The 17024-nt window shown below is 48.7% G+C and overlaps 5 protein-coding genes across 5 annotated transcripts; 3 read left to right on the forward strand and 2 right to left on the reverse strand.

Annotated features, from left to right (window-relative positions):
- Positions 1 to 181: 181 nt before the first annotated feature.
- LCP9604111_2296 (alpha/beta fold hydrolase) lies at positions 182 to 2266 on the forward strand (the record flags this gene model as incomplete). The annotated part of the gene is made up of 2 exons (XM_039069757.1): positions 182 to 1045; positions 2000 to 2266. The coding sequence occupies 2 exons, from the start codon at positions 182 to 184 to the stop codon at positions 2264 to 2266; spliced, it is 1131 nt and encodes a 376-aa protein (XP_038932423.1).
- A 1402-nt stretch (positions 2267 to 3668) lies between these two features.
- Positions 3669 to 5224, forward strand: LCP9604111_2297 (uncharacterized protein; the record flags this gene model as incomplete). The annotated part of the gene is made up of 2 exons (XM_039069758.1): positions 3669 to 4133; positions 4214 to 5224. 2 exons carry the CDS (start codon positions 3669 to 3671, stop codon positions 5222 to 5224), a joined length of 1476 nt encoding a protein of 491 aa, XP_038932424.1.
- A 2872-nt stretch (positions 5225 to 8096) lies between these two features.
- LCP9604111_2298 (zinc-dependent alcohol dehydrogenase) lies at positions 8097 to 9372 on the reverse strand (the record flags this gene model as incomplete). Its single annotated transcript, XM_039069759.1, has 4 exons — positions 8097 to 8824; positions 8938 to 9094; positions 9151 to 9199; positions 9248 to 9372. The coding sequence occupies 4 exons, from the start codon at positions 9370 to 9372 to the stop codon at positions 8097 to 8099; spliced, it is 1059 nt and encodes a 352-aa protein (XP_038932425.1).
- A 787-nt stretch (positions 9373 to 10159) lies between these two features.
- On the reverse strand, positions 10160 to 13641 carry LCP9604111_2299 (CAZyme family GH135; the record flags this gene model as incomplete). The annotated part of the gene is made up of 10 exons (XM_039069760.1): positions 10160 to 11694; positions 11757 to 11941; positions 12008 to 12283; positions 12334 to 12458; positions 12521 to 12592; positions 12643 to 12712; positions 12762 to 12782; positions 12832 to 13090; positions 13148 to 13330; positions 13398 to 13641. 10 exons carry the CDS (start codon positions 13639 to 13641, stop codon positions 10160 to 10162), a joined length of 2970 nt encoding a protein of 989 aa, XP_038932426.1.
- A 1905-nt stretch (positions 13642 to 15546) lies between these two features.
- LCP9604111_2300 (uncharacterized protein) lies at positions 15547 to 16439 on the forward strand (the record flags this gene model as incomplete). The annotated part of the gene is made up of 2 exons (XM_039069763.1): positions 15547 to 16215; positions 16278 to 16439. 2 exons carry the CDS (start codon positions 15547 to 15549, stop codon positions 16437 to 16439), a joined length of 831 nt encoding a protein of 276 aa, XP_038932427.1.
- Between the last annotated feature and the right edge of the window lie 585 nt (positions 16440 to 17024).

Genomic DNA, 17024 nt, shown 5'->3' on the forward strand with positions numbered 1-17024 from the left:
TCAAGGAAAGTCCTACATTGTTTTCGTGATGTAACTCTACCTAGGGAGGGGCGAGTTTACAAACATTGAACATTTGAAGCGGGGGCTTGGGCATCTTTCAAAATATTCACTTTCCCGTTATCCAAAAACTCAACCAGTTGACTTCATTGCTTGCTCAAATTGAATCCACATCCAGTTCACAATGCAACCAATTTCTAGAGTTGACTGGGACAAAGGTGATAATGATGGGCTTGTCACTGTCGGTTCCCATAACCTCTACCTGTCCGTTTCGGGGCCAGATCGCAAGCCTGGAGAGCCTATCGTTGTTCTCATGCAAGGCCTTGGCAGCACGGTCGATGAGTGGATTGCAGTGCGAAAGCTTGTGGTTCCATTTGCTCGTTGGTTGAACTATGATCGTTCAGGGTTGGGTAGGAGTGAAGGTCCCAACCAAACACCACCAAGCATATCTGCAGCATCAGTCGCAGCAGATCTTGATACACTTCTAAGAAACGCCAGTATTGAGCCTCCGTTTATCATTGTCGCCCACTCATGGGGAGGCTACACTTCTCGCGAGTTTCTGGAACTCAGGCCCAATGATGTCGTGGGCATGGTGTTCGTGGATTGCAATACTGAACGTTTATTTGACAGTGGTGCGTGGGGTTGGGACGTTTTCGGTCCAGTCCTCGGTGACCAAGACTTTGTTGAAACCACCGGTCTTGCAACGTCCCATGTCCTATCCGAGGAGGAGTGGAAAGCCGTCAGAGACCAGCAGGCTAATCCCCGACATGGACCTACCGAGGCTGCTGAGTTGCAGGCGGTGCCGAATAACAGACGGGCATTGGCCCACAAGAATCAACTTGAAAAGCTACTTCTCAAGGATTATCCGGTCAGTGTCATCATTGCGGATACACCTAAAGATTTCCAGAAAATGTATGACTTTGGAGTGGCCGCAGGCAATGGAACCGAACAAGAACGAGCTCTGTTTCGAAAATGTCTCGATAGATGGCGCGAGATGAATGAGGACTGGCAAAGAGATCTTTTGAGGCTTTCTCGTCTCAGCAGATCTGTTCGTCTGCATTGCAGTCACAATGTGCAGCTTTTACAACCACAGAGCATAGTTCAAGAAATACAGTGGACCATAGACAGCTGCAGATAACCCTCAATCTGCTAATAAAGCCTTGAGCTCCCGGCTTGCAAATCGGACCCTCCAATGATGTGACCTTGGCTTTTGATCCTTAATAAAGAATTTGGAGCCTCGAAGGAATGGTGCGTGGTTGCGACCGGGCAGGTGCGTCCGAATATTGCTGGTGGAGGGCCATTTTCAGCGTCAGGAAGTGCCAGTTTCGGCCGTCCCAGCACAAATGGTTTCTGTTTAGGGGGTAAATTGTCTATTTTGATTATTTTGTCTCGTGCAATTAGTTTATAGCCAATTCCTGCTGTGTGAACCCCGGTTATTGTCTGCTTTCTTCTAACTGTATTCGAGTTTATAATATTCTAAGATTGTATGTTTGTCGAAGTATACGCCTTGTTCGGGTCAACAGCACAAAATTTGACGGAGTCTTTTTCCCGATGTTACACAAAGAACCTTTTGCATTGTATTGTTGGCTATAAACATCAGCACCATAGCATTATGTCTTAACCACCTCCAGAGTTCGCAGGACGACTTTGGTAATTGAACCAGTGGTTGACATCATACATTCTTTCCCCCTTCAGAAGACCCGTAAGATTGCGATACAGTTTGACGGCCATGCTGATTTTGCTTTCTCCTCCCTTCGCGCCACTGTGGCTGCGTCACGTACAGGAGGAATTCTGTCAAGTGATCCAACGTGCAGGACAAAAAAGAACGGCGCACAGACGATATCTCCGAACCCTCAGCGAGCCAAACCCAAGAAAGTTAGCCATCACCTAGGGCTTGTGTGAATCTGACCATTTCTAGGCGCCGAGGGATGGCGATTGGCAGACGATAAAGCCGAGCCAGAGAGCTAAACGCCAATTTCTGCCGATCAACGCTGTTGCGCAGTCAAAAGTGGCTGCCGCAGCTCGACCGGTCCTTGTCTCAAGCTGCCCCGCATTAACTTGCAGGGATGGAGGATTACCTCTAAACCCAATACCCAATATGGCGGGTCTTGCTGTGCCGCACAGTTCCCTGCGTGCCGCGCTCGGATTCGCTACGCTTTCGCACTATACAATGGATATCGTCACCATCCCGGACACGCCGCTACAGCATAGTCTCCTGCGCAGGATTTTTGGACCACTTGACATGTCGACTTCGGTTACAGCTCGGTGATCCACTCTTTGGTGATTTGTCTGCGCGATATGCAAGGCAGACCCCTGCTATCACCAACACATCTATGATCCTGGAGACCTCGAATAGTGTCTGAGGACTTTGCGGCGTATGGGCTTGCTTATCCTCGGCTGTGCTCGCCGGCCTTGGGAGTCAAGAGCCTCAGAATTCTCATGGGAGTGTCTCCATGTCTTCCGAGCCAATGACCATCCTCGTTTGGGATAGTCTGTCACATTCGACCACGTTGATGGACAGGGATACTGCGCTTTCTTTGTTTTTCTCTTTGAGGGTTGTTGCGTGGCACCTGGACAAAGAAAGCATCGGGTGACCTATCCGAGAGCCAGCATCCTAATAATTCTCCACTATGGAAAATACCAAGGTGCAATCCTGGCCACAGAAAAGGAACTTATCTGAATGGTGGACCCAAGTGAGGCTGCTCTGGAGCTTGGAAACAATTTCCAATTCCTTTTCGGTTTCTCGGGCGGCGATCGCAGCTTGTGCCTTTGTGGTTTGACCTTTGGAGTGTACGGGAAGCACGGGAAGTACTATTCCCGTTATCTCGTGCCTGCCCTTTTCTCTGCCCTTTTTCCCTGCGTCGGGGTCAATATCTATGCCGCCAACAGCGTCTACATGCAAATACGAGATGCAAGCTTTGCATTGGCCAACTGTAGAATCAGCCACTGTGCGGCTCTCGGGCATCAACAGACAACATACCATGATTTTTAACTTTCAGTCGATTCCAGTCACATTCTTTTCAGTTGCATGCATTGCTCTCGGACAAAAGAGCGCAGCATCTTTACGAGACATGGCCCTGTGTTCCCCGGAGACCGCCGTAGCCATGCCCGAGGTCAGAATTTGTTTTCGGGTGCCAACCACTAAACCCCAGATCTTACCACAAGATCCCCCATTAGTGGATGTCTGTGCGCTGTGCGATGATGCTGATCCTATGAGACGGTACTAGGATTAAACGGCGCGGCCTTGTCGAGACATCACCCCTTCCTTTTCCTCCTGCGGCACCTCCCATTGAGGCTCCAAATCCCCCCCCCTCTTTGCGATCTGAGCACTCACCTTTCACTAAGCGCTGTTGGGTGGGAAAAAAAAAAACCTGGCAAATCCAAAGATCGATTTCCAGCCGGAAAGGTCGGAGATACAATTATTTTGCGCAGTCGAAATGAGGACAAAGACATGAAAAGCATTGTGTCTCTTCAATGGCCCCTGATTATTTAAAGCGGGCGCCAGGGAAGCCAGTTCCATGGTTCAGTGTACCCGCTTCCGTCCATGGGTCGGGAGAACTCTGTGAGTCTACCAAAGTCCACCGTGTGGGAAAATACGCTGCTCTTCGAATTCCGTAGCCCCTCTTTTGATTTCTGGAGGGGACGCCTGTCTTCTCTCTTTTCTTTTCGCCATGTCCGCTCCAACGGGCCAATTCCACAGGCTGTCCATTGGTCGAAATATGCCAGATACGGCCTTGCCTACTAGAACGGCCCGCACGGGGCGGTCGGACTCTTCCAGCGACGAAAGTGATCATGGAGAGGCCGATAGCTCTTCGGAGAGCTCTAGCGATGGAGAAGAAGGGGACGAGGGTGAGGGCGAAGAAAGCAGCGGTGACGAACCGTCCGAATCGAACAGCGCCTCCGTCCTCGCAACATCCGGCATCACCTATGATCTCAGTCAACTAGATTCCGAGGCTGAAGCCAGGGCCTTTGTGGGCTTGACCGGCCATTTCGATGTTGTCAACTGTCGCTCTACCCCCGCCGGGTATGACTTCCAGCTGTCGGATCGGCCACAGGTGCACATCGGCGCGGACTCGTCTACCTGCACTTGCGCGGCCTTCCAGGATCGACCGGACGGCGCGTGCCAGCACATCTTTGTGAGTGTGCCTTTTTGGGAAAAGAAGCTTAAAACTTGAAGGGCTTGAACTGCCGATACTAATCCCCATCCCCTGAACAGTGGCTCGTCGATCAACTGCACGGCTGCTTCCTCCCCACGCCTCGGTCTACGGAGGTGGCACTGACTCCAGATGGACGTCCGGACCGTCTCCCTCGCATTGAGGACCTTTTGCAGGGGAATCTGATGTCGGTTGCAACGCAGCTCAAATGGCCGTACCAACGGGACGAGGAGGACGGCATGACGCGGACAGAAAAGGTCCGGGACATTTTCTCTGCGTTCAGCAACCGGACTCTCCCAGAAGACACTCGCCGGGACTTGACAGAGACAACCGAGCAAGCACGAACCGCAGAGCAGTGCGTGGTGCAAGGGGATTTCGAAGCGACCATGTTCCGACTCGCAGTGCACGATGACGGGGTTTTCAACAGCCTATGCAAGGCGATGCCCGCCGGCGCGTGTGCGGCCATCTACTTCGACAAAATACAAGAGCAGTCACGCCGACTACTGAGCGACTTCGACCGATACTGTGCAACCGGTGAGTTGCCGGCGAACCCCGTGGTCCCAGGTCTGGGTGTAGAGGTCAACGACGTTGTAACCCATCTCCAGCGTTCTGTGTCCCGCATTGCAGCCAACATCACCGCACGCGCCCCTCACGGCTCTGAAAGCGCGGCCGAAGCCCTGGTGTCTCTTCTAGAGTCAGTCGTGGCTCGCAATAATGATCCCCTCGAAGGCAATCCCCAGGGTCGCCGGTCTTTCCACGGCGAGGACGAGGACCAGCGCAATCTGTATCACTTGCTCATCGGGTCGGTCGAAACAGACTCCGAAACAGACGCGCGGCACTTTGTCCTTCACGCGCTTGATGCCCTGCCGCCGGTGGACCTCCACCAGTGCGCCAACCGCCTGCGCGATATCCTCCGCAAGATCGAAGTCAACCGTGCTCCGAAGCCATATCTTCTCCATCTAGGCTCGTTGATCCGTACCGGCGAATCAGCCGCCACCACTGCGATGGGATCTGGACAAAAGCGACCGGCGGCTGGGAATGGGAATTCTGGGGGTTCAAAACGAACCCGCTGATTCGTTCTCAATCTTTTTTTATACATATGTTTGTTATATTGTTCTGGGAGGCCATCGTGTTCATTCATTGCGATACCCCGCTGCATCGTGTCTTTGCGTTTCATCAGCGACGGATCGCTTCAGGTCTATTTTGCTTCTCGGTCATGGCAATCATTTACGTGTTTGATGTCTACTATCTAATATACGATCATAAGAGCTGCTAGCATTGCTATAGCCATTGGCATATACAATGACCCTCACAGACAGCGCAGACAAAGTTTCCAATCCACCAGAGCTACCAATGTCTATAACCATGTAAAATGCAAAATGCAAAATGCAAGTCTCATGAGAAAGATGTCGTCATTCCCAGTCAGCACGGCCTTGGGACCCCACGTCTACCGTGAGCCGGGTGTCACCGCTGCCACGGGCAGGGATTAGTTAGCCCGATTTCCAATGCCGAACCATGGTACAACTCTCGGTAGCGTGTGGGTCGCCCACACTTTGAAAAACTCTCAATTTTCTTCTTCGGGCGCCCAGCAAAAGCACGCGAATCAGCGCAAAGACCGAAATAAACCTTGCAAATACCGAGATCAAGATCGGAACGCATCCATGGAAACGTAGATCTGAGATCCAGATCCGTTCGATCGCTTCGCACATCTACGCGTACATTTTGGGGGACGGATATTGGATATCACTACGGGGACCACTCAATTTCAATTTCAATTTCAATTCAATCTCAATGTGCCCCTCAATCCAACGCCCAATGCACCAGTTAATTTCGATAACACTCACCAATAACGTGTCTCGAAAATGCGGTGTCCTCTATGCTCATCGTACGATTAGGCATACATGCCCATGCGATATTTGGCGGTGAGGGTTTATTAGGCACTCAGAAGTGGATATTACGAGTGATATAGTCGTTGCAGAGCAAAGCGACTGATTCTAACTTCTAATGCTGCGCAAAGCCCCTCTTACTGGCTTATTGGCTTCACAGCAACCCCTCAGCTACAACTCCTCTGCTTTTGTCATAATTCAGCCGAAACTTGTCCACGTGACCTTGCCCGGTCACCTGACGCTGCATTAAAACGCTATTATTTCAGCCCCATTAGGAGAAACCATGGACACGTGACACGTACGTAAGATCTTCTGATTTATACTTGCTTCGCTTCGCTCCGCAATCATGCCATGTCGATGTTTTCGACAGGGATTGATGCCCAGGTGTGCGACTAGGACCGGCTAGGAGGTGTTTAGACCGTGGATGCCAATTTTTGGGCCCGTGCACACGGTTTGGGGGCTAGTGCTTAGGGCTGTGTTTAGCTTTGGGGTGGACCTACAGGGATGTTGTATAACTTGACAATGGTATTGTATGCCGGATCTACATATCTGTATCACGATACAATGTCGGCCATGAGAAGGTGTAAGATCGTTTTCTTGGCCGATTTATCTTTGAGCAATCGGGTTTGGGAAATATTATTGTAGTAAATCACTGAGAGTATGAAAAACTCCCTGTAGTATCAATCATTTGCACAAGACTAATCCGAGGAGTCCCTCTTCAATAATCTGAGTATTAATCCCTTCAAAGTATCCAAATGATCTTCGTGGGGATCTTCTGAAGATCTGAAAATCTGAAAATCTGCGTCCCGTTCAAGTAGAAGCCCCAGGCAAGAGGGTCTTACTACGAGGTGCTGAATGAGCGTTCGCCTCGAGGTCAGGGTAGTGAAGACTGTTACAAATATAGCCGCGAAACGCCGCTAGAATAATTGGGATAGATGATAGACAATATTTTATGCGGATGGCTTTGATTTTTGAACGCATGTGTCTTCGATAGGAAGTCAGCTCTTGAGAGTTTGCATGGCTTTGCTACCTTCTCAAGGTTGCTTGACTTGGCCATGATATTACTCAAGAGTGATTATGAGACGCATGATGCATCGTCTGAACAGGTATGTACCTGGGTACATAGTGGAAGGCGAGAATGGTGATTGGATAGATGATAAAAAACCAATAAGTATCCGTTGGTTAAGTATCAAAGTCAGTGGGGCACGAGAAAGGATACCCAGTGGCCTAGTTGGTAACTCTATCGAACAGTACCTGCTCTAAACTACCCTCTAGGTCATGTCGAGAATTACGCACTCACGGATCTGGGTTCGTTTGTCCACTTTTTTTATACTTTTTTTTTCTCTCTCCCTACTTCTGTTATATGATAACAGTTTTTTGCTCTTCGTACGCTTTCAATTTTGCAGATGACATTCAGCATTCTATCGAGGCATCCACTGTATGTCAACAACATGAACTCCAGTATCAAAATGCGCGTCATTCATACTATTGGCCTTGGCCTGGGCGTTCTTTGAAATCTCCAGTGTAGATCATTGCATAGTCGCCAGATGGTCATGTATATCAACGAAGTTGTTCCGATCCATCGTCTCTTCGTCTCCAATTAACTATTCTTTCTCTATGTCTTGATATTCTTCTTTAAAAGGTCCATTTGTCCCAAATTTAACTGGCCAGACTGCCATTTTGCTTATAAAGCACACTTTTTCTCTTTCATCAACAAGGCCGGCTGGCCCAATGGCAAGGCGCTTGACTACGAATCAAGAGATTGCAGGTTCGATCCCTGCGTCGGTCACTTCTTTTTTTGCCCATTTCTTTTTATTCGTCTCTCGTTTTGACCTTTCTTTTCCAATTTTTGATGTGCAAAATATTATAGAGTGAATATAAATTGTTCTCGGCATTTTTGGCGAAAAAAACTCACTCAATTGGTGCAAAATATCAATTATCGAATATAGCGGTTAGCCGTTATATATCCTAGCCATAACACCAGTCAACAAACCAACTTTACTAGGAACGAACGAAAGGTTCCTATAACAAGATGAAACCAGATTCATATATACAGCATTCATCCAGAAAGATCCAACACAACCCGACCCTGCATCTTCCCCTCCTCGAGCTCCTTGAACACCCCAGTCAAAGCATCCATCTTCTCTATCCGATAATGCACCTTAATGACACCCCTGGCAGCAAACTCCATAGTCTCAATCGCCTCCTTCCGACTCCCAACCGCCGACCCGGTAATAGTCCACTGCTGGCCAACCATCGCAGACGGGAACGCCGTCGCAATAGCCTGCGGGTCATGTTCCGGAATGCCCACGCAGACCAGCGTACCATTGAAACGCAACAACGACAGCGCCTGCGCATACGCCGCATTCACAGCCGTACAGACAATCGCCGCGTGAGCGCCCAGTCCATCTGCCAGCGAATGAACGTGCTTCGTCAGCGCGGCCCCATCATCGTCCCTCGGGAACTGCGTGATATCCACGAAATGCTCTGCCCCAGATTCCTTGACGAGTCCCTCTTTGCTGCCGTAGTCGATGCTGATTACGCGCAGGCCTATTCCCCGGCTCGCGAGCTGTACTGCGAGGTGGCCTAGCCCGCCGCCGGCACCGGAGATTATCACCCACTGTCCGGGCCGCGCGTTGCTGCGTTTCAGTGCGGAGTATACTGTTACGCCGGCGCAGAGCAGTGGTGCTGCCGAGGCGGAGTCGAGACCGTCTGGGATAGGGGTTATGTAGTTTGCGGGTCCTAGTGTGTATTGCTGGAATGTTCCTGGGGTGTAGTAGCCGGAGACTTTCTAGTTGAAGCACAGTCCGTCGGAGCTGGCTTGGCAGGGTTCTGGATGGGGGGTTGTTAAGTTCGAGGTGTATATTTGGGTTGTTGAGGAAAGTAAATGGCATACGTACGGCAGTGCCCACATGCACTGGAAACCCATTTGACACCGACTCGATCGCCGATCTTTAGGTTTGAGGATTCGGTGTCTGCACCGAGTTTGACTACCTTGCCGACACCTTCGTGGCCGCCCACTTGGCCTGGCTGAGTTGGGTGTGGGAACGCGCTCCACTGGGCGGTATTAGTAAATACATGAGACAGAGAGGGTAACTAGGATATGTGCATACTCTGTTGGTCATGATACTAAAGTCCGAGTGGCACACGCCGGAATGTGTTCTATCATCGTTAGTACTGTTCTAGCATTGAAATCAATATAACAAGTACAAATTAATGAGAACCTCGCCCGTACCAGGCTCTGGGACATCTAGTTCCACAATCTTTGTCGAAACCGTCCCAGGCTGGTCGTAAATAATGGCCTTCTGATTGGTGGGGATTTCAGGAGCGGCCATAATGAGTGATACAGGTTGAAAGGAGGTCAGATAGCCGGAGAGATGTCTATAGAGAGAATACTTCATTGAATGCTGGAATGGATCTTAAATAGATTATCTCAGATGGTCAAGTAGAAAAAGAGGAGAATTAGCGGAGAGGGTCCTGTGATCGAATAGCGGGGTTGGAGACTTTTGGATCGACGGATCAAAGGCACACGCTGGCTGTGCATGCCGAGGAAGCTGGCTATCCAGGCAGTCATTATGATAGTGTTTCTTTGTGCTGGGATGAAGTGAGGGGTGAAACGCGGAGCCATGGAAGGACCTCGGTTCCATAAGCTGCATACATCTGCATCCATTGCTGGAATGAACAATAAAGTCAGAGGAGTGGATTGTAGAGAGATCCAAGACGTGGAATGTTGGGAGTTTATATACATTGGAGAATCCCCAAGGTCCTCATCCATTTGATAACATAGAAACGTGCTATACCTCTTTTCGGTTTATCTTGGAGAAGTGATTGCACTCAAATTATGAACAATACATGTGGACTAAGTATTTTTATTGGCTAAAATGGTGATGATATTTTTATAAAGTGCTTGGCCTGAAAGTAGCAGCAACCATCCTTTGTATCTATTCTGAACCTGAAAACTGTACATCAACGCCCCATATTTAATGGCGCCTCGCAAAGCCTATTTACCCTGCCTTGTGTAATTTATATTGTGGACCCAGTACACATTGGTAAGAGGGATCAAAGAGGCTTGGATTGCTAACTCGTGTTTGTACATCAGGCAGAAGGGCCGAAACTGTTATATTAAAGCACAGACCACATAAAAAGGGTTCCCATACAAAGATTGTTTATCGGGGCGTATCCTTGACCCTGGATTAGGTATTCGCTGGCTACAGCATCGGTGCCAGCGAGCGGGACGTTCCACGTATACGTGTAACCACTCTGAGATTGAGGCGCGACACCGATAGAGGACCACGACCACTCCGCATTAGATTTGGATTTAGAATTCCAAGTGCCAGTATATTCGTAAAACCCAGAGTAAAAGGCATTGCCTTCGACAAGGTAGTTGACGATCTGGTGCAACTGGGTACCTAGACTGTCCAAGCCTGGCTTGTCCATCGGCCACCCGTGGACGGGTGTTGGGTTAAATGAGTATTGATCATCTTGGTTGATGCCGATGAATAGCCGCACAAATGCGTATGGTACCAGGACGTCGGCTTTGTAGACAACGGTGTCACCATTCTGTGTATAGCTAACATTGGTGATTGGACCGTCGGACGGTAGGCTTTTCGTGCTCGCCGAGATCGTCCGGGAGGAGCCACCGCCACTACCTGAAGCTAAGACCGTCCGTACCTCGAAGGAGATACCAGAGGATCCAGGGTCGAGCATGCCGACCGTAGCTCGGGTCAATGAGGCTGGCAGTTCCAGTACCAGTGCACCGTCCTTATATACTGCGTAGCCAAGAGCATTCGAAACTGATGACCAGGTGAGTGTGACGGAGCTATAGTCCGAAGAGGAGATGGCGACATCACTTGGAAGACCAGCAACGTGGGAGCTAGTAGCTTTAGCTGGGTTACCAATGAGAGGCGTGCCACCTGGTACGGCGCCGATGAGTGCTTGCATATAAGCCTCGCTGGGTAGATTGTCGTAAGGGTTGGGTTGGTCATCATCGGTAATTTCCAGTAAGCCTGCATGGCGGCTCGAGGCAAGAGCAGCAACAGTCGCAACCTGATCCTGTGGAACTTTGTAGATGATGTGCCATAGCTTTCGGGGATCCTTTGGCGTCCAATCATTAGGCACATACGAGCTTATATAAGTCTCGTAGCTGCTCTCGAACGTCAACAGCGTATCCATAGTGTTTTCAAAACATTGAGCTATTGGAGAGCCCGGGTTGAGTACTGTGAATGCGCCGGGGTATTTGTTCTTCGTATATTTGTTGATGTATGCGTACAGATCGGCGTAGATATTGTTGGGACCGCATTCTGGCCAGCCTTCATCAAAAAAGATACCGCCGAGACTGGTCCCATAGAGCTCGAACCACTTGTCGACATCTTGTTCGATTTGCGAAGCCCAGTCTGCGAGGTCTTTCGAGCCTAGTCGAGTGGTAAATTGTTGTTGACTCACGCCAAGATAGCCAGTCCGAACATAACCAAGGATCTTTTTGCCTTGACTCGCAGCTTGATCAATCACCGATTTCCAGGCTTCATCGACCACATAATCTGGACCGTTCAAAACATTGGCAACCAATATGCTGAGTTTCTGAGTGTCGTATGCGAAGATTCGTTCCCACGAAGCCGGGTCTCCTAGGGGGTTGATATACGACGCCACCGCGATTTGTTCTAAACGCACGTACACCGTATTAGTTTTGTTTTATTTGAAGTAGCAAGCCAATTGTACGTACGGCGGTTTGGAGCATTCGAGTCGTTTGATCCACTCGAGCCGGAGTAAGAACATGAGTTGTAGGAGAACTTCTCCGGTATTTCCGGAAGCCCATTGTCCTGCTCGTTCTTATTGGCCATTTCATAAATGACCAGTGAGGCAATGATCTGATGAAGTAAGGGCTGGGGATGGAACACCCGGCCATACCTATTTATCAATCATTTGTCAGTGAAATATTCTAGCCCCTTTCGCCAAGCTGGATCAATTTCTTACCCGTCCGGTAGGAGGTTTGGGATCTCTCTTTTTTCAGAATCTGTGGCACTTGGTGCCACCTTGGAGACGGCAAGAGACTTGATTGAAGCAACAGTTTCGTCGGAGATCATAGATTGATCTGACAACTTGGCGTTGGGATCTAACCAAAGTGTAATCTGCGCGAGCTCGTTGACAGAACCCTCAAAGGTTCCATCCTCAACTTCATCCACGCTTCGTTTCCAGGGATTAGAGCCCCCGAGGTCAAAAGTATTGAGCTCGTAGAACATGAGACCGGTTCTTTTCTAGTCGTCAATGGTATACTATACAAGTGGTAGGCAAGAACTCACCTTGTGGTGCTTTCAACCGTTGATTCGTCGACGCCATCTTCACAAAAGCGGCCATTGAAATGGCCCACGTAGGAATCGTAGTTGACAAACTTGACTTGGGAACCTGCTCTCTCTACTGCAGCCGCCTGTAGAACAACTGAAGTTAGTCAAACCTAGACCAGAAAAAGGTAGGGGCATCAAGACCAACAATCTGTGCGTTGACATCATCGACAAGTTCATTCATGACTTTTCGATGATCGGTGGTGAGTTTCCCCGAATCCTGGCTGACGATTAGTGCCATGCCAAACGTGGATTTATGATGCTACTCACCCGAGTCCAAATTGACCAGCTAACATCATCACACGCGGATGTTAGATCTTCGGCGAAGAATTTGGCGTAACTTTAATACTGTCAGCAATGCAAAACGAAGCAAATGTCATGACACTTACCCAGTGTAGTAGATCATCCCACTATCTTCAGTTAGCCTTGAAACCTGAAATATGGAGCATTTTTACTGACTCTGAAGCTAGCTTCAACTTTGCCGCCGTGATGACAGTGTCCAAGCTCTTGCCGAAGGCATCGTCGGCAATCATTTCTTGTGTACGGGCCAATTGCCCAGCGCAGCCCAGAGCCAAATTTTCCCAGTTGAAGGAATCCTTCCAAAAAAAGGTCGTCTCATTGGCGGCCAGACGTGCCACATCCACTTCGTCTGGGGTAAATGAAGCCCATCGGAAGATACAATGGTTCAGGATATTCGAGAGCTCAACATCATTGCCACCTAGGTCATCACTCCTGTTAGTACAGTTCATGAGGTAGACTTGGGTGATATATTTACCGGCTGATAGCAATATAACCTGTTGGTCCGCGTTGAGTGCCGGAATTTGCTTTTCGAGGACATCGGATGTGACTGCCCCAGAGCATGACTCAAATTGAAAAGTGCGTGCTGCTTGATCTCCCAGCCGTTCATCGGTATGGATGAGATAAGGATACGCATTATCATAACGACTGCATGCCCAGTCTTTTCACCGGGAAAGAATATCTGTCAGTAAATGTCCTTCAATCCTAAGCCAGGGAGAGATCAATACCACCGTAAGATCCAAGCCGGCCACCAGCGCCAATTCCAGCCGAGTAGGAATCGCCGATGGCGGCCATTTTTGTGATGAAGGAAAGGTCTGCCGGGTCGAATTCATCAGTAGTATCTCTCCCAAACAAATGTTCAGTGTTCAGGCTTGCATTCCCTAGTACTTCCCGGTACCCAAGAGGGTTTGCGAGAGTATAACTTCCTAGGGTAGCAATAGCCACCAGGCTATGCCATGATGGTTTGAGCATGTCGAACTTAGAAGGCCAGAAGCCGATGAGAAATGGAGAGAAGATGATGAAAATGGGCAGAAAGACAATGAGAAATAGGAAAAGGAAACAGGATATTGCGAAGACTCAAAGCCACTAGAAGCTTCAAGCGCTGTAAGAGACTTCTTATACCCATGCTTTTTAGTGTGGTATCATACGCCCTCACGGCTTCGCCACCCAATCTCAAAGTTATTACTAGTTCTGTCCTCACTATCACTATGGCATCCCAAATCGGCACGCAAACCGCGGCAAATATGGTTCAAATACTTGGCGCATAAGGCACGCGGATAGGCCCGGATAGGCCCGTTTAGTGGATACTCGCGTAAAAGCCGATATACATAACTACCAAGCTTCCTACCGTTTTTGTTTTCTCTCTTTCATTATTCGTGTACTTCGTAATAGTCTATCATGTTGGTCTTATCCTTCTCCTTCCATCTTTGATCTTTGATCTTTTCTTGAACTTGACTCTCACAGGTATCAACACGTGCAGGTTAGCCCCTGACGGCGCCATAACGCGCTAGTGCTAGTTAGATTAGCATTAAATGCCTCCGTCGCTACTCCGTACTGTATCCACAACCTTAGCGCTCAGACTTTTCCCTAGCGCTCCAACTTTGACTTTTTCCTGGAAGAAGCGGCCCCAATGTCGATACGCATGAAGCAATAAGTCCGTCTCAAGCTCATAAAAGCATTCTTGGCGCGGGTTTCCGACATGGTGCCAATCTCCGAACGATCACAAGTAGTATCAATACTGGACCCTGTAGCTCCATCAGCTGATCGATGTGCTTCCTCTATACGGAACTATTCGTTAGTTTGTCCATATTAGCATTTTAAGGCGTGATCCATCGGCTTGTCGACATTACTTTGGATATTGGAGCTCTTGCTACAAATGGTAATACTCTATCTTGCCGCTGGAACCCTTCCGGCAATCTTCCGGCAATGCAACACTCGGACCCTTTCAGTGGGCCAAGAAAGAACCTCCCTCGCCTTCATTTCAGGACTAGCCTCGCATGTTAGCTCGAATTCAGGCTGTGTTTATCGAAGAAAAATTCATATGGACCATAGCACAGAAAATGAGATGTAACCACCCGAGACATTCTCATCGGAATACAGTCTAGTATAGAGTCGTATAGCAGTAATACTAGTGCTATTCCACCACTAGTGTATAGTGGGACTGGTCCTTCAAACAGAGAAAAAAGAGACTAGCAGGCACAGCACAGTCCAAAGCGGCGATGCTTCGAAGACTTGCTGGACCTCATAATAGTCAGTCGTACACTTTATTGGAATCAATAATCCCACCTTTCACTCTTGGTGGCTTGGATACTAGCTATTTTCAACTTGATAAGGAATGTACCATATGGCCTAAGTACGGAGTACAGAAATGCAAATGTAGCGTTCCGAGACATTTGGCTTTGGCCCTAGCGTCTAGCATATACGCCGCTTCGTATAATAATATATAGTTATTTGCGCAATTTAAATCTTGTCCTAGATTGAGAGGTCCGAGTCTTGGCTGATCCGAAAGGAAGATATTCGGATTTTCTAAGCGACAAATTGAAGCCATTATTTTCACTAGTTAGACTCATTTGTAATTGAAATTAGAACTATTGTACATCGGCCAGACAACCCTTTATAAGGATAGACCGACCTCTGCCGCTCAGAGATATGTTTCTGGGGACAACAGGTACTTCTTGGAGTTTCATAGTTCACTGTGCATGAGTATATGAAAAGCCTAGCTTTCAAGTCAAGAAATCATACTCCGAGCCGTTGTCCATTTCCATTGTCGCGGTGTAATTAACGCCTTCCTTCAACTGGAGCTTGACATGGTGGCTAATGTATTTGAAATTTCTAGATCCCCGTCGGTCACACTCAAATTGAGTGCTCGCTTCAACGATGCTCTTCCCACTCGTCCGAAAGATCGGTCTTTTGGCCTTTGGGGCCTTGGTCGTGGTCAACCCTGCACTTGGAGCAAAACAGCCCAAGCTAGGTAGTTACGACCTGACGGAAGCCAAAATGCCGCTTGGCCCGCTCAAAGTTACCCTAGACTATAGCCTCGCAACAACTTGGCCGACGCCGCTGGATCTCAATGGGCCAAAGGTCAAGCGCAATTGGCAATTTAGCACCCACATGGTGTTCGCGAATTCCGTTGATGAAATATCGGACGGGCAGCTCTGGCAAATAGCACGAGATGCGGTTGATGAGATGATTGCTGACCGAAGCCAATATCTCATCGGGCCCATGGCACAACCTAACGCCATGGGAATTCTGGCCTGGGGCAATGAGATCATACTTGCGTCTTCTATGAAGGGAGCAGGTTCTTTCTCCTATGACTTTCTTGGAGGTGACAACCCGGTCGGCAGAAGACTAGAGATGTGCCAGATGCTCTGGGGGGGAGACTGGTCGACTACCCATAAGAACAATGGTAATTGCGCAGAGGAATTCGCGGCCTTCTTATACCACAGACAAAACGAAGTTGAACTGAAAGGACAAAACCCGAGAGTTGGCACCTGGGTCGCGGGAAAAGCTTGGAAACAGATAGATCCATGTGGAACTGGTGATGCGGTAAGTAATTAGTGTCCTTAGAGAAGCTTATGCTTCATGAAGATCAACTGACAAATGTATAGGACATTTGGGGGTGCAATCTTTTCGTCCAGGGGGAGGGAATGAGGGTAATGGATACTCAAACAGCACCGGAGCCTTACACGTTGGCCAGCCTTGCTGGAGGCCTGACCCGTCAGGAGCAAATTCAGTCATGCGGGGGTGACCCTAGAGTATTCTTTCCGTAGAAAAGATGGGCAGGCCCGAAGGGATATTGTTGACAGAAGGATTTGTATCATATATGGAGCTATCATTATATGATGTTGAAGTATTACAAGTGTGAGGTGTAGTACTGCATTTAACCAGTATTGTAAGAAGGGTAGTCGTATGGTAGTTCCAAAAGTAAGATGTGATGTGCAATTTGGAAGGTAAAAAAGTCTCAAGATCTATAATCTAATAAATTGCAGGCTTTTACATACAAAACAGGGAATCTCGCTTCTGTGTTGGGGACCCCAATAATGTTGGGAACGCACAACAACAAAGCAAGCATAGATTTCATCCAGGACAAGTGAAAGTATTTTTTCTGCAGAGATGTGAACCCCCAATTGTTTGATGGCGCCATTGACGCCAAGACGTTTGGAAGGCCAAGCCTGGATTTCAACACAGACCTGAGTCCCTGACTGGTTCTGCTTCAGTTATTCGAACCTGAATTCCCGACTGGTGACCTATGTCTTCGAGACTCTGTATCATCTCAGGTCCCCAAACCCTCAAATCAATCCCTAACAGACAAAACCCTTGCAGACGAGGAGTGAATGTCTTCCATTCTTGTAGCC

Source organism: Penicillium roqueforti, assembly GCF_015533775.1.
Source record: "Penicillium roqueforti strain LCP96 04111 chromosome Unknown scaffold_02, whole genome shotgun sequence".
Classification (NCBI taxonomy): Eukaryota; Fungi; Ascomycota; class Eurotiomycetes; order Eurotiales; family Aspergillaceae; genus Penicillium; species Penicillium roqueforti.